The 24,037-nt window shown below is 42.6% G+C and overlaps 1 protein-coding gene across 2 annotated transcripts; it reads left to right on the forward strand.

Annotated features, from left to right (window-relative positions):
• On the forward strand, positions 1 to 10,207 carry LOC129824017 (E3 ubiquitin-protein ligase COP1-like). Of its 2 annotated transcripts, none has more exons than XM_055883285.1 (20): positions 1 to 733; positions 1,028 to 1,087; positions 1,235 to 1,332; positions 1,568 to 1,632; positions 1,968 to 2,087; positions 2,494 to 2,562; positions 2,679 to 2,738; positions 2,950 to 3,041; positions 3,224 to 3,284; positions 3,554 to 3,668; positions 3,985 to 4,120; positions 4,979 to 5,122; positions 5,358 to 5,466; positions 5,858 to 5,936; positions 6,092 to 6,208; positions 6,353 to 6,470; positions 6,655 to 6,779; positions 7,069 to 7,229; positions 8,021 to 8,065; positions 9,270 to 10,207. In XM_055883285.1, exons 1-20 carry the CDS (start codon positions 390 to 392, stop codon positions 9,285 to 9,287), a joined length of 2,136 nt encoding a protein of 711 aa, XP_055739260.1. In that variant the 5' UTR covers positions 1 to 389; the 3' UTR covers positions 9,288 to 10,207. The 2 variants fall into 2 exon arrangements, with proteins under 2 accessions (XP_055739260.1, XP_055739259.1); XM_055883284.1 differs by having other exon boundaries at positions 4 to 733; positions 5,855 to 5,936.
• The last annotated feature ends 13,830 nt before the right edge of the window (positions 10,208 to 24,037 follow it).

The raw sequence follows: 24,037 nt of genomic DNA on the forward strand, positions 1-24,037 counted from the left end.
TAACGCACTACTCCTGCGTAGTAGGGGGCAGTAATGAATCTTTGCCAGGAATGTACGTTCGTTTGGTGTCAGACATCTGGGTAACCGAGGAGATCCAGGAGATGGTTTCTAATTCCCTGAACGTAGACAGACAGCGGTGAAGATTGTATAATTCTTGCAACTTTGTTATGGTCGACTTGTTGACAAAAGCTTACAATTGCATCTAAAGCAGTTAGCTAACAGCGAGCTTGTGTGTATTCGTACATTGTTATTTTATCTTAGCTCGCTAGCACACATTAGCTGGTAAGCTAACATTAGCTGGCTAGCTAGCTAACTAAATAGCTGAGTCCGGATGCGGTGAACTACAACAAGTCTTTGGCCTTGGAAGAGTTGGGCATCAGGCTTGAATTATGTCAAGCAACCGTCAACAGCAAACTGGCGGTGGAGCGGGGCCTGGGACAAGTAGCAGCAGTACCGGTGGCACTACCAATGCTAACGGTGCCACCAGCGTAGGCAGTAACGACAGTGCGAATGTGAACAATTCTTCAAATGTTGTGCCCTCACGGACTCTGGCTACAACTGGCGATGGATTGCTCGTACCTGCAGCGGCTGTCCAGTCTCCAATAAGCTTAGCCACACTTAGCAGACCCAGTTCATCCTCATCTGGCACCAGCAGAAAACGTCCTCTCCACCAAGCACCTCTCTACAATGGTCTCTTGAATTCCTACGAAGATAAAAGCAACGATTTTGTGTGGTGAGTTTTCCTGCAAAATGCTAGCTACTTGGCGAACTTGTTTAGCTAAATAGCTTGCTGTCTAGGTTGCTAATTATATGTCGCTCGCTAGCTCAATTTGAGTGCGGTCTTGTTTACAATGTCTGTTTGGCAGCTAGCTAGCCTGGTAGCTACAAAGCTCAGAAATGCATATCAGTAAACCAGACTCATTGGTTATTCGCACTTATTTATTCTCACTTCAATAGTTGAACACTGTAAAAGTAAGGTTAATTTTCCTAATTAACCAAATTATGTTGCATTGAATTTTCTTTTCAGCCCGATCTGTTTTGAAATGATTGAGGAGGCACACATGACAAAATGTGGACACAGTTTCTGGTAAGCAAACTTGATGACATTGGCAAGGCTACAGTACATCCATTTAATTTCTATAGCTTTTAGTACCATTCATCAATATTAACTAGTGCCTTCGGTATCCTCCACCAATGCATCAATCATGTTTTCCCATTCTATTTCTTTGTTCAGCTACAAGTGCATTCGCCAGAGTTTGGAGGACAGCAATAGGTGCCCAAAATGTAACTACATCATTGACAACGTGGATCAGCTCTATCCAAACTTTCTTGGTAGGTTTGTCTCTTGATATAGATTAGATTTCAAAACAATGTCCTACATATGTTGGTGGCTGTGGTGTAGCTAGCTTCCCTACAGCCTTGTCACCGGCTTTGTCCCAAATGGCAACCTATTCCATATTTGGTGGACTATTTTTGTATGGGCCCTGGTCAAAAGTCATCTTTGAACCTTTCCAATACATCACTCCTCCTCAGTAGTAATTCTAACTCTTGTTTTGATTTGTTACAGTCAATGAACTTATTCTCAAACAAAAACAGAGATCAGATGAAAAACGTCTGAAGATGGACCATCCGGTAAGTGCTTCAGCTGATCAGGTCTCATACACACACACTTGCACAAGAAACCAGACCTGGGTCAAATGTTACTACAAAATGCAGACAACAACATAATGGGCCAGTTTCTCAGACACAGATTTAGCCTGGTCTTCAATTTAAAAGCAAGCTCAATGGAGAATCTTAATTGAAAAAGCTTCGTAGTCCAGGATTCTGCTTAGTCTGTCCAGGAAACTGCCATTAACTTTACCCTAGCAATTGTTGTTGGTGTGTATGAGGTCTAATAGTGAAGGAACCCAACAGTTAACCCAATATCCCCAAGTACCTGCCTAATTGTATATTTCTCCTGTTTTTAGAATGGGTCAAGATGGCAAGTGTTTCAAGACGTCCTGGGCACAGACCAAGAAAACCTAGATCTTGCTAATGTCAACTTGATGCTGGAACTCCTTGTTCAGAAAAAGAAACAGCTGGAAGCGGTATGCATATTTTGTTTAAGCACTATATATTTAACCAGCAGAAAATGAATGGTGGGCGGACAGCGGGACACTCACCCAATGTTAACTTTTATGCCTTTCCCTAACTTTTAACATAACCTCACTGAAACTATACCACATTAACCATAACATAACCCCTTATCGAACCCAGGTGTGCATGCTCGTGCAGCGATCAGCAGCAAGGTATTTCTTCTAATGCGCTCCTTGCTGCGAAACCAATTGCCCTCTGGGACAAATAATGTTGAAACTTGAACCCCCCCAAAAATAACTGCAGATCAAATATACACTATCTTTTGTTTATTCATAACATTACATTTAATTAATCCTATTAAGTGGTTTTGTAGTCATACCTTGATTGACCATTAACTCTGTCTGTTTATTCCCATAGGAATCACAAGCTGCTCAACGTCAGATCTTAATGGAATTCCTCAAAGAAGCAAGAAGAAATAAAAGAGAGGTGTGCCCCATATCTGTTTTGGATCTCATCTTAATGTTTCAATATTTACTTACAGTAGTAATCTATGTCAGGAAATAACCATTAGTTATTGAGTGACATTGTGTTTTATCATTCAGCAACTGGAGCAGTTGCAGAAGGAGCTAAACTTTTTGGAGGAGGATATCAAGCGTGTTGAGGTAAAATAATATACATGGCTAGCTATCCTAACATTTCTGTCCTCCTGAAATGGATTAAAGTCAGAGATCTGGTTTCCTTGACACAGATTAAGCCTAGTCCTGGACAAAAACTCTGTGTCCCAGAAAAACGTCCCCAGAATGTTCAGAAATGCAGGTAAAGGCTGTCTGTTGAGGAGTATAAAAAAAACTAAATACATTGTGCATTTTCTAGGAAATGAGTGGACTGTACTCACCAATGAGTGACATGGATCGTAACTTGGACAGCACTGTGCCCAATTTTGAGGCTCCCTCACCTGCACCCAGGTAAAACAAAATTCTGTCCTGTTCTTTAGTTAGTCTTGTGAAAGGACCAAAGTAATTATCTGACTCAGAATATACATTTGGGATCTTTGTAGGAATTTCCTTTAAACGTTGTGAAAAGGTTGAGCTTTTACAGGAGACACTGATATATATTTACGGTAACAAACAAATTCTTGCCTTTACAGTAGTCTTATCGATTCGACAGAGTATGTGAGTCAACCACCAGGTTTTGGTGGAACTTCCCAGGTAAGTCTGACCCACTTTAGTTTTCTGAGGCATAGGCTGCATCCCTGTTCTCCACTCTTCTAGTCATGGATTTAAAAGCATAGGATTGGTGTAAGCATTGGGTGGTGTGTTGTTAAATCCATGCAAGAAAGTGTGCAAGTTTACACTTTGGGAGAAGGTTGGAGAATCGAGACGCAGCCATTGTGAATCATTGATGTTGGTGGTTCAGGTTCACATTCTGCAGATGCATGTGTTTAGTGTCTGTTTGTGTCTTTTCTATTTTACCAAAGGGTAAGAGGCAAACGTGGTACAACAGTACTCTGGCTTCACGCAGAAAGAGGCTCACAGCGCACTTTGAAGATCTGGAGCAATGCTACTTCTCTAACCGGATGACCCGATTAACAGGTACCCTCTAGGTTTACGTCGACTTTTACTTAAAAGGCTTCTCTGGGTAAAGTATTGTCCTTGTATTCCAAAAGAGGAAGGGTGATGGCATCTTCCACAAATGACCGTAACAACAACCCTCTAGGTTTAACTTTTAGCTGACTGAGCTGCATTATCTTGCAGAATCTATTTTAGGCTTGAGGCTCCTGCCCTCTGGCTGACTTGCATGGCGCTCGCAAGACATAAGGACAAATCTGATAATAAACAACTAAAACATGGTTTACTTTCTAATGGTGTTCAGGGTTAGATAGTTATTGTTTGTCATGTCTTGTTTTAGATGACAGCAGGAACCTAAATCAACTGGATGATTTCATGGAGTGTCTCTCAAAGTTCACACGGTACAACTCTGTGCGGCCGTTGGCGACCCTGTCTTATGCTAGTGATCTCTACAACGGCTCCAGTATTGTCTCTAGGTAATGTCAACCCTCAACTGTCAAACACAAAGCCTTTGATGGCTTAGCTAATTATACTGAACAAAAATATAAATGCAACATGTGAAGTGTTGGTTTCATGAACAAACAACAGAAGGAAAATGTCTGGGATTTTTATATGCACAAAAAGCATCCCTGTTGGTGAGCATTTCTTCTTTGCCAAGATAATCCATCAAGTTGAGGGAACATGCAATTGGCATGCTGACTGCCGGAATGTCCACCAGAGCTATTGCCAGAGATTTAAATGTTAATTTCTCTACCATAAGCTGCCTCCAACGTTGTATTTCTATCTGTAATAAACCCCTTCTGTGGGGAAAAACTAATTCTGATTGGGTGGGCCTGGCTCCCAAATGGGAGATCCATAGATTAGGGCCTAATGAATTTATTTAAATTGACTGATTTTTCTATGAACTGTAACTCAGTAAAATCTTTGAAATTGTTGCATGTTGCGTTTATTTTTTTGTTAAATTTAGCACCATCCTAATGGTTAGTATCCAATTTGACCTACAGAGAGCGCTCTTGTATCACAATACATCTTCCATTTGCTACCAGAGTGTAGCAGAAGGCACCACGGTGTCTGTTGCTAGCTCTATCTCTATGGAAAAGTACTAATGCAATCTGATGGGAGACTTAGTGTGGTTCACAGTTGGCGCCTCATTCCCTATATAGTGCTGGTCAAAAGTAGTGCACTCTATAGGGAATAGGGGGCCATTTAAGATGCTACCATGCTTCTTATGAAATAATGCTTCATTGCACGCAACTAAATTCACCATTGTTACTTGTTTGATGCGACTTCTTATTGGCTATTGAGGTTGATGTTTTGCGCTCTTGTTTCTGCAGCATTGAATTTGATCGTGACTGTGATTACTTTGCCATCGCTGGCGTCACCAAGAAAATCAAGGTGTTTGAGTATGGAACGGTGATCCAGGATGCTGTGGACATTCATTACCCTGTCAATGAAATGACGTGCAACTCCAAAATCAGGTGACCTTTCAACCTGTCTTAACGTTGAGAATTACCATCTCTGTATTACAATAGAAATGACACACTTTTAAACAATGTTCATTACCTTAGTGGGTTCCCTATTCTAGGTATTTTTTAAAAATGCTGTTATAGATTTTATGGATCTGTTTTCTTTATCTAGGATAATCATTAATCCTCATAGAAACATGGAAGAACAGGTCTCGGCTCTTACATCCCCATGCGTTTTGTATTTCAGCTGTATCAGCTGGAGCAGCTACCACAAGAATCTGTTGGCTAGCAGCGACTACGAGGGAACAGTCATCCTGTGGGATGGTTTCACTGGCCAAAGGTCAAAGGTCTATCAGGTATGCACCTGGCGCGCTCATTCCCCGAGGTTCCCCCCTTTCAAATACAACTACTCTAATACAATGGAACAAACAAACCACAGCTGTGCATATTGTTGCTGCTAAGGCCTCCTACTATACCCAGAAGCTTTTACCTTTGTTTGATTTTCTTTGGACACTACACTCAATCCATTACTAAATGGAAACAGACACTGTTGCAGATGTACTGTATGAAATACATATTTCATCCATTCTGTCTTCAAAGTAAACCTTTGCTAAAGTATGTACCCCAGTATTCTTGGGCTAGTGAGATTTTAGCTATGGTGGAATTTACACTGCTCTATAGATGGAAATCTATTCAGTTATAAAAGTCAGTTATGTTTGTTTCACACCTGTGATGTTCCTCCAGGAGCATGAGAAAAGATGTTGGAGTGTCGATTTCAACCTCATGGATCCCAAGCTTCTAGCCTCTGGTTCTGATGATGCGAAAGGTAATGTTGAAACGATGCAGTTGTTTGTTTGCACTTCTCCCAAGGTCCTAATAAACAAGATGCCTGCTGGGTTTAAAGGGAACATATTGCCAGTCTCAACATCTCTGGTGTTTTGTTATTAATCTAGGATTGCATCTGGTTTTTGTTTCTTTCAGTGAAGTTATGGTCTACCAACCTTGACAATTCAGTCGCCAGCATCGAGGCCAAAGCAAATGTGTGCTGTGTAAAGTTCAGTCCGACATCGAGGTATCACCTTGCTTTTGGATGTGCAGGTCGGTTGATCTGTGATGCTACTTCTTCTTCCAAACCTTTTCCAAGGTCTTGATTTGGGTGAAGGATGAATTGAAACATGCATTGCACTTCGTTAAAAAAAATTACATTTTTTTACTACTGTCATTTTCTGTGTTTTCTCACAGACCACTGTGTCCACTACTACGACCTCCGCAACACTAAACAGCCCATCATGGTGTTCAAAGGTCACAGGAAAGCTGTGTCCTATGCTAAGTTTGTCAACGGAGAGGAAATTGTATCTGCGTAAGTCAACTCAATCAAATTACATTCAGAGATGTCACACTTTACATTTGGCCATATTGTAAATGTTCCCCAAAATGTCACAGCATTTTCCTATTAGGTCCCTGATCTGATAAAGACCATATTTGGTAGTCGAAGTGCATGTTCTGCTGTTCTGCCTTCATAATTCCTCCTCTGTATCACACAGCTCAACAGACAGCCAGCTAAAGCTGTGGAATGTAAACAAGCCCCACTGCTTGCGCTCATTCAAGGGCCACATCAATGAGAAGAACTTTGTTGGCCTTGCCTCCAATGGAGACTATGTTGCGTGTGGTAAGTGGGACCACATTGACAGCAGCATGCTGTGTGGTGCTGGAAAAGTCCTTCAGTGGATGTGAAAATGCTTTTACTCAGATTGACACAATCAGATTGACATTCATATATGGCTTTAGATTTAATGTGTTTGGGGACAGTCTATTGATTGACCAATCGTGGATGTGTTCAGTTGTTTAAGAATGCATTTTGGGTGCTTTCAAATGTAGTGAGTACTTTGATATGATATGGTACTAAAAGATCTGATATACTGCCAGATTTTGGAGTTCAATCATTCTTCTCTCTGCAGGAAGTGAGAACAACTCACTTTATCTCTACTACAAGGGGCTGTCCAAGACACTGCTGACATTCAAGTTTGACACTGTGAAGAGTGTGTTGGATAAAGACAAGAAAGAGGATGACACCAACGAGTTTGTCAGCGCTGTATGCTGGAGAGCTATGCCTGACGGGGTGAGTGAGAGAACTGTGTGTCAGTCAGATCAGTGGGGATTCATGTCTGATATCCTCTTTATATGTCTGCGTTACGGTTACGCCTCTCGAAATGGCTGCAACCGAAATATTTTCTGACAACAAATGCCTCTCTTGTGACCTTAATAATGGTCCCAGTCTAGGGTCTATAAGAAACTAGGGCGTTCCTCCAGGCAGAAGGACACCACTGTCCAGTGGAGCATGTTATTACTCTCTCACCCAAGGACAAGTAACTGCCACACAAGAATGGCTCAAAAACAAACAGTTTGGTCTAAAATAATGTTCATAATCCCAAACGCATCAACCCACCTACAATTTCCATGGTTGGTAAATAGAAAAACACAGTGTTGAAATACCCGGCAACAGTCATACACTGTCACTGCTTAAATTAACCACCTTTTGAAAAACCCTAATGAAGGCTATGGGTCGAAACGCGTTGGTTTCAGCAATAATGAAGCATTTTAATAATGACCTCTCCAAGAGTAGCTGAATTTCCTCTTCAGTTTACTCCTTAATTCATGGACCTTGTTTGGCGAGTGAGGTAGCAACATCTTTCCTTTCTCTTTGCACTGAATTTTTTTATTTTTTTATCCACCAAATGAGAAGTTAATTACCAGATGATATTGTTTGAATGTTATGGATACATTTATACAGACTCTTTAAAGCCACATTTGTCATTTAGTAAAAGCATAATCAAGAAATTGAATAATAATGGTGTCAATCAACCATGAGTACCAATTTAACAGTTTCATGGTTTGTGTCCTCTCTTGTAGGAGTCCAATGTGCTGATTGCTGCAAACAGTCAAGGAACAATCAAGGTTTGTTTTGTGATTGTATTTTACTCGGCCCAGTTTCCCAATAGTGATGAACTTAAGCTTACGAGTGTTGAAGCCAGCTGAAGATGTAACATGAGTTTCCCAAAACACCACGTAGAGAGAATGGTCGCTAAGTGCGTTGTTGGAGCATGAGTTGATACTGTTGGGATCGAAAGAGAGTGCTGCTCTCAGATCAGATTTCTCCATTCAAATCTTACCTTTAACATTAGAATTATTTCACAAAACTGACGATGGATCAGCTCCTAGATATCACCTACAGCTGCAAATAGTCAGGCGGCTTATTCTAATGCTTACTCTATAATAGTGCACTAAATCACCAATTTGGCACGTCATTGCACACGTTAGGCTACACTTCATGACATATGTTGAGACAAATTGCAGACAGTAGCCTCCATATAGCAAAATAGAACAATTGATTGAACATGAAATGTATTTCAATGTGATTGAAATAGGCCTTTAGTCAACTGTTAATTCAAGATGACTGCATTAACATTTTTCATTTGAATTATCATTTTATAATACATTGCTTGTTTATATCAATTGCGAAGACATTGGCAACATTTGTTAACTTTGTTCTGAAGTTATTGGCAGTCACAGAGAGATGGATAACAAAGAGATGGCCCATCTCGGATATTTAACGATGCTCCTACTAAGGTTCTTAGCCTTAAGATGCTTTTGGGAAACCGTACCCTGGACTCTGCTAATGTATTTAGCATGGTCTTTCTCTAGTTTGGGAAATCGGGGGTTAAAGATCTCCGTCACTGCGACGGATTTCTGTCATATGGATTCTGGAGAGGTCGTTTTTGAGATCAGTGTAGATCCGCAATAAACATATCTGGGGGGAGGGGAGGTTTAGAGATGACATTGCCTAATACAGAAGAACAAAATATATTTCCTCTTTTCTACTCTATTGCTCCTCTTTGACATCACAACTTCCCATCAAACCAACTCATGAATGCCCTACTTGAAGTTAGTCTAAAAACCACTATTTTGCTCTTTACCCTTTAGTGTGCGTACTTTACTGTATGTATACTTGGGTTATCACTTTAAAAAATCACTGGAGGACGTCATTAAGTTTGGATTTTTTGGAGTGGCTGCGTAAAGTGTATCAGGTTTTTCAGCCTAGGAGAAATGTGGGCTACATGGTTTATTCTTTCTGGTTACCTGTATTTTTCTCTCTCTATAGGTACTTGAGCTTGTTTAAGGTCCATCAGATCTCATCAAAGCCTCTGGAAACTACGGCTCCATTTCTTTCATGGCCAGTCTGGGGATTGGAGCGTATAGTTTCTTGGTCAAATAGAAACTTTGCAATTCTAGATCTGAGGTGCTTACCAGATTGGGAGAATTAATAAAACCAAAGTCATTTGATTTTAATGAGCAAGAATACTTTGGAAAAGACTTTGAGTACATCATACACTAGGATTGTGGATGTATGTAATTCAGAATGAGATTGAGGGCTTTTCTGCACAAAAGTAGATTCATCTTTTGAAAGCCTCTATTTGAATAAAGTTAATGACTAATAGAACATCTCTTAACATGGTTTGAAATTTAATTGATGTGTTCTTTTTAATAAACTTGTTAAATGTATTTCATTAGAGGTACATCCAGCAAGAAGCTAAGTTGCAGGCCAAAGCACAAGTCAAAACAAAAATAAAATGCAAAATGACTCATTGTATGAATGCATTTTCAACCCAATGTATACATCTGTCATGCTTTTCAATAGTCTTTGGTTTACCCCTATGTTTAGACTGTTTGATGTTTCAAGCAATGGCAACATCTTTTAACTGGACTTGTTTTCTTTCTGCAATCAAGCTTTCAGTGGCATGGCTTAGAGTCAAGAATTTTGAGTTTGAAAATGCAACAGAAGATTGACTAATGACTTTGAGACATTTCACTCATGTTACAGTATATTTCTCTTTTGTCAGTCAACATGTATTTGATAATACAAATCCTGTCTCCAAAATACTTTCTTTTTGTATTAAATCATGATACATGTTGCAACCAGGACACGTACAACACATGAAATCAAGTGGATTTGCTAGAATGCCAAGATGTACCTATTTTCTGAGAAACGACCAAGAGATGTTCTGTATTTGTATACCTAAATAAATTATTTGCAGAGAACTTTCTTTGCATTGAGTTATTCTTGGTTTAAAAAGGAGGAACGTAAGACTGAAATTAAGTAGTCTGTTCCCTGACTTTCACAGTTGCATCTTATCTTGATTACTTTATCTTCACAATTTGTATGGGGCAGCTTCCTTGAACAATCAATTTAACATTAGTTATTTGCAGGACTGTTTTCATTGTCACCCCTTGAGTTCCTGTCTAAGTATTATATACATCCTACTTTGACTCTCATTATTTGTACGTGTTTAGTTCTACCCCTCAATTCCCATGGCTTGTAACTTAAATTATTAACTGAGTGAGCAGCTTCTTTCTTTTGCTGGTATAAGAGTCAGCAATTGTCAGTTATCAGAATGTGATTAACTTATGTAACACATGACTATCCCTTTTATCAGATATTTTTTGATTTTTCCACCATTCCACTCCAGCACAGCTCTTCTAGCTCAATTTTCTCCCCATGCAGCACCATGGTAACAGCCATCCTCCTCTCTTACTGCAACCCTATAGAGTGGACTTACTGCAATCCTTTAAAGTGGACCATGTGCTTGAAGATGCTCCTCAGGAGTCCTTCATGTAGCACCGCCTCTCTGTGGGTGAGCTTACAGAGTCCCCCGGAGTCACAGCCTGAGAACATCATTATATTCCATTTTAGGGAGAGAAAATAGGACCCAGCTGTCAATCACACCATGGGGCATCTCTCATCTCTTTCTCTCTCTCAATTCAGCAGACTTTGTTGACATAAATTACTAACGTTGTCGAAGTACACATACACTATATATTCAAAAGTATGTGGACACCCCTTCAAATTAGTGGATTCAGCTATTTCAGCCACACCTGTTGCTCAGGTGTATAAAATTGAGCGCACAGTCATTCAATCTTCTTAGACAAACATTGGCAGTAGAATGGCCTTACTGAAGAGTGCGGTGACTTTCAACGTGGCACCGTCATAGGATGCCACTTTCCAACAAGTCATTTGTTCAAATTTCTGCCCTGCTAGAGCTGCCCCGGTCAACTCTAAATGCTGTTATTGTGAAGTGGAAAGATCTAGGAGCAACAATGGCTCAGCCGTGAAGAGGTAGACCACACAATCTCACAGAACGGGACCGCCGAGTGCTGAAGCGTGTAGTGAGTAAAACTCGTCTGTCCTTGGTTGCAACACTCACTACCGAGTTCCAAACTACCTCTGGAAGCAATGTCAGCACAAGAACTGTTTGTCTGGAGCTTCATGAATTGGGCTTTCATTGCCAAGCAGCCGCACACAAGCATAAGATCCCCATGCGCAATGCCAAGCGTCGGCTGGAGTGGTGGAAAGCTCTCCGCCATTGGACTCTGGAGCAGTGGAAATGCCTTATCTGGAGTAATTAATCATGCCTCGCCAGTCTGACAGAGGAATCTGGGTTTGGAGGATGCCAGGAGAACGCTACCTGCCCGAATGCATAGTGCCAACTGTAAAGTTTGGTGGAGGAGGAATAATGGTCTGGGGCTGTTTTCATGGTTCGGGCTAGGCCCCTTAGTTCCAGTGAAGGATCATTTTTAAGCTGCAGCATACAAAGACATTCTAGACGATACTGTTGCTCCAAAATTGTGGCAAAAGTTTGGGAAAGGCTCTTTCCTGTTTCAGGATGACAATGCTGAAGGCCTAATCACCCAACATCAGTGCCCGACCTCACTAATGCTCTTGTGGCTGAATGGAAGCAAGTCCCTGCAGCAATGCTCCAGCATCTAGTGGAAAGCCTTCCCAGAAGATTGGAGGCTGTTATAGCAGCAAAGGGGGGACCAACTCCATATTAATGCCCATGATTTTGGAATGACATGTTTGACGAGCAGGTGTCCACATACTTTTTGTAATGTATTATATAACAACAATGATGGGACCAACAGCAATAAGGCATCAATAATAATAGTATATCAATAATAATAATACTAATAAATTAAAGCAATAGTAGTAGGCCAGTCTCAACATGACTAAAAAGCCACATGGCATGGTATGAAAGCCAAAACAAAATGGCAAATATTATTGACATTACATTGCACATTTCACTAGTCGTCCCTCAGGTTGTGTCAGGAGGCATATTTTGGCTTTTCACCCAATAAATATTACATTTTTTCTTAATCTTTTATAGTTGAAAATTCTTTGTACTGAATAATAATTTTGAGAAAGAAAGATTCTCTTAGGTCTGATTATAAAGCAAAGCAGTGCGACACAAACAACAACATAGAGTTACACATGGAATAAACAAACATACAGTCAATAACACAATAGAGAAAGTCTTTATACAGTGTGTGCAAATGAGGTAAGATAAGGGAGGTAAGCAATAAATAGGCCATAGTGGCGAAATAATTACAATTTAGCAACTAAACACTGGAGTGATAGTTGTGCAGAAGATGAATGTGCAAGTAGAGATACTGGGGTGCAAAGCATAAGAAAAATATATAAAAAAATAACAATATGGGGATGAGGTAGTTGGATGGGCTATTTACAGATGGGCTGTTATCTGTGAGCTGCTCTGACAGCTGGTGCTTAAAGTTAGTGAGGGAGATATGAGTCTCCAGCTTCAGTGATTTTTGCAAAACTAATATGAAGCGAGGGCCAGCCAACGAGAGCATACAGGTCGCAGTGGTGGGTAGTATACAGGACTTTGGTGACAAAACGGATGGCACTGTGATAGACTGCATCCAGTTTGCTGAGGAGAGTGTTGGAGGTTATTTTGTAAATGACATCGCCCAAGTCAAGGATCGGCAGGATGTTCAGTTTTACGAGGGTATGTTTGGCAGCATGAGTGAAGGATGCTTTGTTGCGAAATAGGAAGCCGATTCTAGATTTAATTTTGGATTGGAGATGCTTAATGTGAGTCTGGAAGGAGAATTTACAGTCTAACCAGAAACCTAGGTATTTGTAGTTCTCCACATATTCTTTGCAAGAACCGTCCAGAGTAGTGATGCTGGACGGGTGGGCAGGTGCGGGCAGTGATCGGTTGAAGAGCATGCATTTAGTTTAACTTGCATTTAAGAGCAGTTGGAGGTCACGGAAGGAGAGTTGTATGGCATTGAAGCTCGTCTGGACATTAGTTAACACAGTGTCCAAAGAAGGACCAGAAGTATACAGAATGGTGTCGTCTGCATAGAAGTGGATCAGAGAATCACCAGCAGCGAGAGCGACATCGTTGATGTGTACAGAGAAAAGAGTCGGCCAGAGAATTGAACCTTGTGGCACCCCCATAGAGACTGCCAGAGGTCCGGACAACAGGCCCTCCGATTTGACACACTGAACTCTGTCTGAGAAGTAGTTGGTGAACCAGGCGAGGCAGTCATTTGAGAAACCAGTCTGGTTTGAGTCTGCCAATAAGAATGTGGTGATTGACAGAGTCGAAAGCCTTGGCCAGGTCATTGAATACAGCTGCACAGTATTGTCTATTATGATGGCGGTTATGATATCTTTTAGGACCTTGACCGTGGTTGACCAGCTCGGATACAACTTGCATAGCGGAGAAGGTATGGTGGAATTCAAAATGGTCGGTGATCTGTTTGTTAACTTGGCTTTCAAAGACCTTAGAAATGCAGGGTAGGATAGATATAGGTCTGTAGCAGTTTGGGTCTAGAGTGTCTCCCCCTTTGAAGAGGGGGATGACCGCGGCAGCTTTCCAATCTTTGGGGATCTCAGACAATACAAAAGAGAGGTTGAACCGGCTAGTAATAGGGGTTGCAACAATTTCGGCAGATAATTTTAGAAAGAGAGGGTCCAGATTGTCTAGCCCGGCAGATATGTAGGGGTTCAGATTTTGCAGCCCCTTCAGAACATCAGCTATCTGGATTTGGGTGAAGGAGAAATGGGGAGGCTTGGGCAAGTTGCTGTGGGGGGTGCAGGGCTGTTCACCGGGGTATGGGTAGCCAGGTGGAAAGCATGGCCAGCTGTAGAAAAATGCTTATTGAAATTCTCAATAATAGTGGATTTATCGGTGGTAACAGTTTCCTAGCCTCAGTGCAGTGGGCAGCTGGGAGGAGGTGCACTTATTCTCCATGGACTTTACAGTGTCCCAGAACTTTTTGGAGTTTGTTCTACAGGATGCAAATTTCTGTTTGAAAAAAATTGCCTTTGCTTTTCTAACTGCCTGTGTATATTGGTTCCTAACTTCTCTGAAAAGTTGCATATCGCGGGGACTATTCGATGCTAATGCAGTACGCCACAGGATGTTTTTGTGCTGGTCAAGGGCAGTCAGGTGTGGAGTGAACCAAGGGCTATATCGGTTCCTGGTTCTAAATTTGTTGAATGGGGCATGCTTATTTAAGATGGTGAGGAAAGCACATTTAAAGAATAACCAGGCATCCTCTACTGACAGAATGAGGTCAATATCCTTCCAGGATACCCGGGCCAGGTCGATTAGAAAGGCCTGCTCGCTGAAGTGCTTTAGGGAGCGTTTGACAGTGATGAGGGGTGGTCGTTTGACCGCAGACCAATTACGGACGCAGGCAATGAGGCAGTGATCGTTGAGATCCTGGTTGAAGACAGCAGAGGTGTATTTGGAGGGCAGGTTGGTTAGGATGATATCTATGAGGGTGCCCGCGTTTACGGATTTGGGGTTGTACCTGGTAGGTTCATTGATCATTTGTGTGAGATTGAGGGCATCAAGCATAGATTGTAGGATGGCCAGGGTGTTAAGCATGTCCCTTTTTAGGTAACCTAACAGCACAAGCTCTGAAGATAGATGGGGGGCAATCAATTCACATATGGTGTCCAGGGCACAGCAGGGGGCAGAGGGAGGTCGATAGCAAGTGGCAACGGTGAGAGACTTGTGAGACTTGTCTCAACGGTGAGAGAATTGTTTGGGCACAGACCTGGATAGTAAGACAGAACTCTGCAGGCTATCTCTGCAGTAGATTGCAACTCCGCACCCTTTGGCAGTTCTATCTTGTCGGAAAATGTTATAGTTAGGGTTGGAAATTTCAGGGTTTTTGGTGGCCTTCCTAAACCAGGATTCAGACACGGCTAGGACATCCAGGTTGGCAGAGTGTGCTAAAGCAGTGAATAAAACAAACTTAGAGAGGAGGCTTCTAATGTTAACATGCATGAAACCAAGGCTTTTACGGTTACAGAAGTCAACAAATGAGAGCGCCTGGGGAATGGGAGTGGAGCTAGGCACTGCAGGGCCTGGATTAACCACTATATCATCAGAGGAACAGAGGAGGAGTAGGATAAGGGTACAGCTAAAGGCTATAAGAACTGATCGTCTAGTACGTTCGGAACAGAGTAAAAGGAGCAGGTTTCTGGGAGCGGTAGAATAGATTCAAGGCATAATGTACAAACAAAGGTATGGTAGGATGTGAATATAGTGGCGGTAAACCTAGGCATTGAGTGATGATGAAAGAGGCATTTAAACCAGGTGAGGTCACCGCATGTGGGGGCGGTGGAACAAAAGGGCATATATGGACAGGGCTGGAGGCTCTACAGTGAAATAAGACAATAATCACTAACCAAAACAGCAATGGACAAGGCATATTGACATTAGGGAGAGGCATGCGTAGCCGAGTGATCATAGGGTCCAGTGAGTAGCTAGGCGGGCTGGAGACACGGCAATTCAGACAGCTAGCTGGCCGGGTCTAGCAGGCTAACAGAAGGGCCTCAGAGGGACGTCGCGACGGAAGAAGTCTGTTGCAGCCCCCCTCGTGCGGTTACGTCGGCAGACCAGTCGTGATGGATCAGCAGGGCTCTGTGTAGTAAAAGGGTCAAGGCCAATTGGCAAAATAGGTATAGTAGCCCAAGAAATTGGCTGATGGACCTCTTCAGCTAACAGCTCGATATGCTCTAGACCGCTAGCGGGCCGCGGCTAGCAGATGGGTATTCAGGGGACGTCACGATGGAGGAGCCTGTTGAAAAGAAAACTTGATTCAGCTAGCCGGGAGATGGGCCTAGCAAAGGCTAGCTCCAGGCTAATTGGTGCTTGCTTCAGGACAGAGACATTAGCCAGGAGTAGCCACTCGGATAGCAGCGATGATCCAGGTGAAAAGGTTCAGAGCTTGCGGTAGGATTCCAGAGATGTGGAGAAGAAGAAGTCCGATATGCTCTGGGTTGAATCGCGCTGTGCAGACTGGCAGGAGTTGTCCGGACTAAAGGTTAACTGATGACCGCTAGCAGTGGCTAGCTGACTACTAGCTAGTAGCTAGTTAGCTGGCTAGCTTCTGTTGGGGGTTCCGGTTCTAAAGTAAAGAAAATATCAGATCCATACCACATTGGGTGAGGCGAATTGCAGGAGAGTATGTTGAAGTTATGAAAATTTGAAAAAGAATATATGCGAAGAAAAAATATGTAAAAAGATGTCTACACGGGACATGATAAGACGAAGACAAAGACGCCTGACTGCCATCTTGGATTGACTGCTATGCCATCACTGAGTCTGTACCTACCTCAGCTTTCTATCCGTCACAGTGGTCAGATAGTCTGCCACCATGTACTGTCTGTTTAGAGCCAAATAGCATTGAAGTTTACTTAGATTTTTTGTGGTGTCTTTGCAATAGGTGATATGTACTTTTTTTTAAATAATTTGGTTGGGCCAGGTTTTCTGAGTGCTGTCCTGGGCTCTATGGGATTGGACTCTTTTCTTGTTTTATCTCTTGACATTATAGGGCTGTGATTAAATGTTTCGGGGTTGCTTGTTTTTAGATGGTTGTTTTCAGTTTGAATAAGGAGGGGGTATTGGCCCAGTTCTGCTCTACATGCGTTATTTGGAGTTTTTCTTTGCACTTGCAGCACTTTTGCAAAACTCTGCATGCAGTATTTTGATTGGATGCTTGTCCCATTTGGTAAATTCATTATTTGAGCGTGGACCACATACTCCACATACTATGGTAGAGCAATTGGTTCAAAAACTGAATGGAACATTTTGAGCTAGATTCTAATTGGAATTTCGATTTTAATGTTCCTTTTAATGGCATAGAATGCTCTTCTTGCTTTGTCTCTCAGCTCATTCACAGCCATGCGACAGCTACCTGTGTTGCTGATATATAGATACGTGTAGTTTTTGGTGTGTTCCGATAGAACTGTGTCCAAATAGAAGTTATATTTGTGATCCAGACTTCCTGACCTCTTGGAATATAATTATATTCGTTTATTTAGGTTAACTGTCAGAGCCCAGGTCTGACAGAAGCTGTGCAGATGATCAAGCTTCTGCTGACCAGGTGCTGCAGATTCTTCTAATGTAGATGTTAAATAGTGTTGGACTAATTGAGCAGCCCCGTTTCACTCCACGTCCCTGAGAGAAGAAGTCTGTTAGCTTGTTGCCAAGTTTAACCACACATTTGTTTTTAGTGTACATTGATTTAATAACATAATATGTTTTCCCTCCAATACCGCTTTATATTAGTTTATGAAAAATACCTTTTAAATTAAATGCTTTCTTGAAGTCTACAAAACATGAGTAGATTTTGCATTTGTTTTGGTTGACTTGTTTGTCCATTAGAGTGTGGAGGGTATAAATGTGGTCTGTTGTGGTAATTCGGTAAAAATCCAATCTGGCTTCTTCTCGGGACATTGTGTTCATTAAGGAAATGAAGTAGTCTGATATTTATGATACTGCAGAGAATTTATCCCAAGTTGCTGTTAACGCAAATTCCTCATTTGGGTCAGATTTGTCACATTTTTTATAGATTGGTGTGATCAATCCTTGGTTCCAAATATCGGGGGAAAGACCTGCAGTGAGGATAATGTTGAAGAGTTTGAGTATAGCTGAATTTGTGGTCTGTATATTTGATCATTTCATTTAAAATACCATCAGCACCACAGGCCTTTTGTTTTGTAGAGCGCATAGTTTTTCCAATAATTCTTGTTCTGAAATTGGGGTATACACAGGGTTGTGGTAGCCTTTGAACGCTGATTCAAGGATTCATAATTTGTCTTGTATATCTTTTTGTTCTGTACTCTTTGTTATATTGCTTTATAACTATTTTGGATAGCCAATTCCTCATGATGTGGCTTGTTTAATTTATTCCAATTCCCCCAGAAGTGGTATGATTCTATGGATTCCTCAATTACATCCAGCTGATTTCTAATGTGCTGTTCTTTATTTGTTATTCGGGTATGTTTGTATTGCTTCGGTGTTCCTCCATAATGAATGGGTCTATATTTGTTGTCTGCATCTCTGTGCTTTTTATATACTTCTCAATAACGTTGTTTGATGTGTGCAATCTTTATCAAACAATTTTACATTATCTATTATTTTTGGTTTGCTCTTGTGTTTCTTTAGATTAGCCCAGGAGGATAATTTGTAAAAAAAATTGAGTTTATGTTCCAAACGGCCATTTACACCTTTATTGCTGTAGAAGAATGTTAAGGATAAAAAGTTGTCCAGTAGTGATTGTAGTTTTTGGCTACTAATTGCTTTTTGGTAGATTTCTGTACTGTTTGCACTCCATCTATAGACCTTTTATGTAGCATGTAATTTATTGGGCCGTGATGCTTCATGGTTGGGTTCTGCTCTTCTCAAAAACACTGTTATTTTACTTTGGTCTGAGAGAGGTCTGGATGGGCTGACTGTGAAGACTCTAAGAGACTCTGGGTTAATACTATGTACAGACCCAGCGTTCGACAGAGATGCAAAAGCTGTGCTTCATTTCTGTTTTTCACATAGTTGTTTCTGGGGTGGTATATGGGGGAGGGAAAGGTTGTTGCTTTCCGGCAGGTGTTTATCCCCATGACTGTTAATAGTGTCTGGTTCGTCTGCTTTTCTAGCATTCAGGTCTCCACAGACCAGTATGTTGCCTTGGGCTTGAAAGTGACTAATCTCCTCCTCTAGAATGGAGAAACTCTCTCTCGTTGAAGTGACTCTAAGGGGGGAACGTATGTGGAACAGAGGAAGTCGTTTTTATCGGGGCGTGCAGCAGACAGCAGGCAGGGCTGGGGAGGCCTGGTTGGATGGGATGGGCTCCTCTGCTGTGTGAGTGCAGGTCACAGAGTGATGCTGTAGCCCCCTGTTCTCCTTCTCTCCTGCAGTCTGCCCTCTGTTCTCTCCTGCAGCCTGCCCTCTGTTCTCTCCTGCAGTCTGCCCTCTGTTCTCTCCTGCAGTCTGCCCTCTGTTCTCTCCTGCAGCCTGCCCTCTGTTCTCTCCTGCAGTCTGCCCTCTGTTCTCTCCTGCAGTCTGCCCTCTGTTCTCTCCTGCAGTCTGCCCTCTGTTCTCTCCTGCAGTCTGCCCTCTGTTCTCTCCTGCAGCCTGCCCTCTGTTCTCTCCTGCAGTCTGCCCTCTGTTCTCTCCTGCAGTCTGCCCTCTGTTCTCTCCTGCAGTCTGCCCTCTGTTCTCTCCTGCAGCCTGCCCTCTGTTCTCTCCTGCAGTCTGCCCTCTGTTCTCTCCTGCAGTCTGCCCTCTGTTCTCTCCTGCAGTCTGCCCTCTGTTCTCTCCTGCAGTCTGCCCTCTGTTCTCTCCTGCAGCCTGCCCTCTGTTCTCTCCTGCAGCCTGCCCTCTGTTCTCTCCTGCAGTCTGCCCTCTGTTCTCTCCTGCAGCCTGCCCTCTGTTCTCTCCTGCAGCCTGCCCTCTGTTCTCTCCTGCAGTCTGCCCTCTGTTCTCTCCTGCAGTCTGCCCTCTGTTCTCTCCTGCAGCCTGCCCTCTGTTCTCTCCTGCAGTCTGCCCTCTGTTCTCTCCTGCAGTCTGCCCTCTGTTCTCTCCTGCAGTCTGCCCTCTGTTCTCTCCTGCAGTCTGCCCTCTGTTCTCTCCTGCAGTCTGCCCTCTGTTCTCTCCTGCAGCCTGCCCTCTGTTCTCTCCTGCAGTCTGCCCTCTGTTCTCTCCTGCAGCCTGCCCTCTATTCTCTCCTGCAGCCTGCCCTCTGTTCTCTCCTGCAGTCTGCCCTCTGTTCTCTCCTGCAGCCTGCCCTCTGTTCTCTCCTGCAGTCTGCCCTCTGTTCTCTCCTGCAGTCTGCCCTCTGTTCTCTCCTGCAGCCTGCCCTCTGTTCTCTCCTGCAGTCTGCCCTCTGTTCTCTCCTGCAGTCTGCCCTCTGTTCTCTCCTGCAGCCTGCCCTCTGTTCTCTCCTGCAGCCTGCCCTCTGTTCTCTCCTGCAGCCTGCCCTCTGTTCTCTCCTGCAGTCTGCCCTCTGTTCTCTCCTGCAGTCTGCCCTCTGTTCTCTCCTGCAGCCTGCCCTCTGTTCTCTCCTGCAGTCTGCCCTCTGTTCTCTCCTGCAGCCTGTTCTCCTTCTCTCCTGCAGTCTGCCCTCTGTTCTCTCCTGCAGCCTGCCCTCTGTTCTCTCCTGCAGCCTGCCCTCTGTTCTCTCCTGCAGCCTGCCCTCTGTTCTCTCCTGCAGCCTGCCCTCTGTTCTCTCCTGCAGTCTGCCCTGTTTTCTTTCTCTCCTGCAGCTCTTCTTTTAATGTGGTCAACTCATTATTACTGCTCTGTCTTTTTGTAGATCGATCACCTCCTTTGTTAGATCAGCCAGCTCTCTCTTGAGTCCATCTATCTCTTGCTGGACCTCTTTCAGCTGTGCTGTAAGGCTGCTGTCTTGCTCTATCCGCACCTTGGTAAGGAGCTCCTCTAAGGTGTGGGTGTCTGGTTTCTCTCGTGAGCAGGATCTCTTCCAGTTTAGTGAACTCGTCTCTCATGGCAGCCATGGTGGTGAGGAAGGCCTGAGCCTACTCTGCACCAAAGGGGTCTCTCTCCTCTTGGGGAGTGTCCTCCACTATGGTGGGAAGAGAGGTGCTGGATGTGCCATTTTGGTTGAAGAGAGTGAGGGTGAAGGTTGTGCTGGTGAGTCTCTCTTGTGCGAGCGAGGGGGTGTCACTGGTGGTGTCCTCTCTCGCTGCTCTCTCCTTAATCTCCAGAAAGCCTAAGCTTGCCTGGCACCATGACAGTCCCAGTCTTGTAGAGGTTGATTTTTATCATGGTGCTGTCTGGGTTGTCTGCCTCTTACATTCAGCTTCCACCCATTTCAGATTCTCTCTTCTTTATGGATTTCTTTATGGATGGTAGTGAGAGCAGACTGCTGAGCGCCATGCACTTGGTTGATCAGTGAGAAAGATGAGATTACTCACATCCCCATTTTTGTAGAGGTTTGCTTTAGTAGTTTATGTTTAAAAGCATTCCTCGTTGTGTCATTTTTGGCCTCTGGGGGGTAGAGAATGGACTCAGTGCCGAGGGGGAGGGGGACATGGTGTCTCAAAATGTGGGTTCTGCTGCTCCTGCTGCTATTGCACTGTTGCCATGGCAACCATTTTTGTTTGTCTGCTGCTGTTGCTAGCTCCTACAGGAATCCTGTAAGAATTCAACCTTTTGTGAAGGAATTGTGCAGGTGTCCTGCAGGAATCCTGTGGGATTGACAAAATCCTTCAGAAAAAGTCCCTGATGCTCCTGCAGGAGTATGACTTGTACTGCAGAAATGTTGAAGTTCCTTCACAAACATGACAATTCAGGACCAAGTACATTCCTGCAGGAATCATGTAGGACTGAAACCTTCAGGATTTTGCTATTTGGACAGGATATGGCCATTTCAAGTTAACTACAAGATTTGAGATACAGTATGTTGTAACAACAGAGAAAATATAATTTTGAAAGTATAGTGCAATATCAAACATTTAACTCAGCAGATGAGAAATGTAAGAAAGGACAATGTCCACATGCAAATAATATAGTGTATGCTATTTTTATTTGATGGATACAAACACAATCAATATGTTTTCAGTATGCCCACAGTTCAGTCGATGTAATAATGTAAATATAATAGTGTATTTCTATATCATGCTGCCTGTTTAAGAAACACCTTCATTCATGCATATTCTGATGTAAAACAAAGTTAGGTTAAATGGTTCAACCCTTTCTCAGTCTACCTCCCATTTGTTGGGCTGTAAACAGATATAGTTCCCTTGTACACCTTGGAGGTCTTTCAAGTAAACACAGGTGGTACGGATGCCTGTGCATTTGATTCATTGAACCTCATTTGAAATGCCGGGATGTGTTGGTAGATGGTGAACATTTCCACTATTTGTCCTGATATACCTTGAGTGCCATGGAAGAGTTTACCAAGTCTCCCATTACTACTTTCAAAATGAATGCACTTTGAGCCCACAAAGGTCCCCAGTTTCGGACAGATGTAGGTGCATGCAAAAGTATTTGGACATTGTAGCTGACATGACATTTCCCATGCGATTGTTCAACCCTAATAACACATTCTCTAAAGAACATCTCAGCCATATGAATGTTATGAGAGGTAACCGTGTCATTCAGTAGACAATAGATATCCTGCACCAGTTGCTATTAAACTGCTCCGGCTATTACTAAGTTCTGCTCTCCTGCGTCTGACTTCCCTGCCACCGATTATGCACCCCTTATACTACCCTGTAGTCTTGTGGTAAGAGTTTCTGTTTTGAAGTCAGAAGGTTGATTGTTCGATCCTGGCCAAGCCATACCAAGTTTTTTGAAAATGTGACTAAATGAGTCTATGTTAGGCACTCTGAATAAAATATATTGCACAGTGGACATTTTAAACACCACCCCCAAATATCTGACCTGTTGAGGAACTACTTTCCCATTTTACCTAAAAACCTGTTAACTTCTAGAATGAATAGGTGATCATTGCAGTTACTGTCGCCACAAAGGTTGAGAGTTAAAGTCCCTTCTGTGACCAATTCCCTACTTTTTAATGGTCTCACAGTACTACCTTCTAAGTTCATGGAATTTCAATTGCCATGTTGTTTTACCTGAATGGACGGATGTTGGCAGTCTTGGGTCACGCAGCGATCGACGCCGCTCTCGGACGAGCTGTCCTGTGGGGAAGAGCCATGCATGTCAGGTGACTGTTGCAACTGTCAGTAATGTTTCAGAAATGAGTGAGTGTGTAGCACTGCTATGCTGTTTTACCTGAGTGGAATACTTACTTGTAGCCGTCTTCCTCTTCCAATCTTAGGAGGGTAGATGTTGATGAGATGATTAAGGATACAGCACAGTCAAAACACAACCAATCGTCATGATCGGTAGACAGCTTTGGTATATATTGTTTCAAGTACACATAGGTACATTTGATTTGTTAAGGATGTCTGAAAATCATACAGTAGCTAGCTTTCTTGTTGTTGACACGTAGCTATCTCCTTTTCGGTCTGCCTTGGAACAGTTGTAGGTTCTTGGAGGTATGCTATCAAATAAATAACTAGGCTTACAGGCTAGATGAAATGAATGGGGCAAAATAGGTAAGAGGGCATTGAAAAGGAGATGAAAATAGTTAACCAAGATACCCAGAACAGTTTCCCCTAGGATGGCAGTAGGCATGGCCAATGGCATGGTTATAGAAGCCCTCAGAGACAACATTTTACTGTTTAAAGCACATTTTACAGTTTCAAAGCTAGTTTCCTGTAATTCTACACATTTTGTCATGGTGCTGAGAAAAACTGCAGTTACAAGCTAATTTCCTGCAAATCTACACATTTTGCCATGGGGTGGAGAGAAAATGTACAGTTTTAAAGCGAATTTCCTGCAATTCTACCCATTTTCCGATGGCTTATGCTGTGTTCTTATGCTGTTTACATTTTTTGTCATTTTGCAGATATTCTTATCCAGAGCGACTTACAGAGAAGTGAGTGCATACATTTTTGTACTTATTTGTACTCTCTGAGTGACTCAAACATTACAACAAAATCAGTGGGGGTCCCACGCCATTTTTGGAATTGTTGATTCTCCCTGACTGTCTAGTTTTTATTTTTGTTATTCTTTGTTCTCAAATATGATCTTCTTTAAAAATACATCAAAACTATGAAATGACACATATGGAATCATGTCGTAACTAAAAAGGTGGTAAACAAATCAAAATACATTTTAGATTTTAGATTTTTCAAAGTAGCCACCCTTTGCCTTGATGACAGCTTTGCACACTCTT

The sequence above is a fragment of the Salvelinus fontinalis genome, chromosome 26 (genome assembly GCF_029448725.1).
Source record: "Salvelinus fontinalis isolate EN_2023a chromosome 26, ASM2944872v1, whole genome shotgun sequence".
NCBI lineage: Eukaryota > Metazoa > Chordata > Actinopteri > Salmoniformes > Salmonidae > Salvelinus > Salvelinus fontinalis.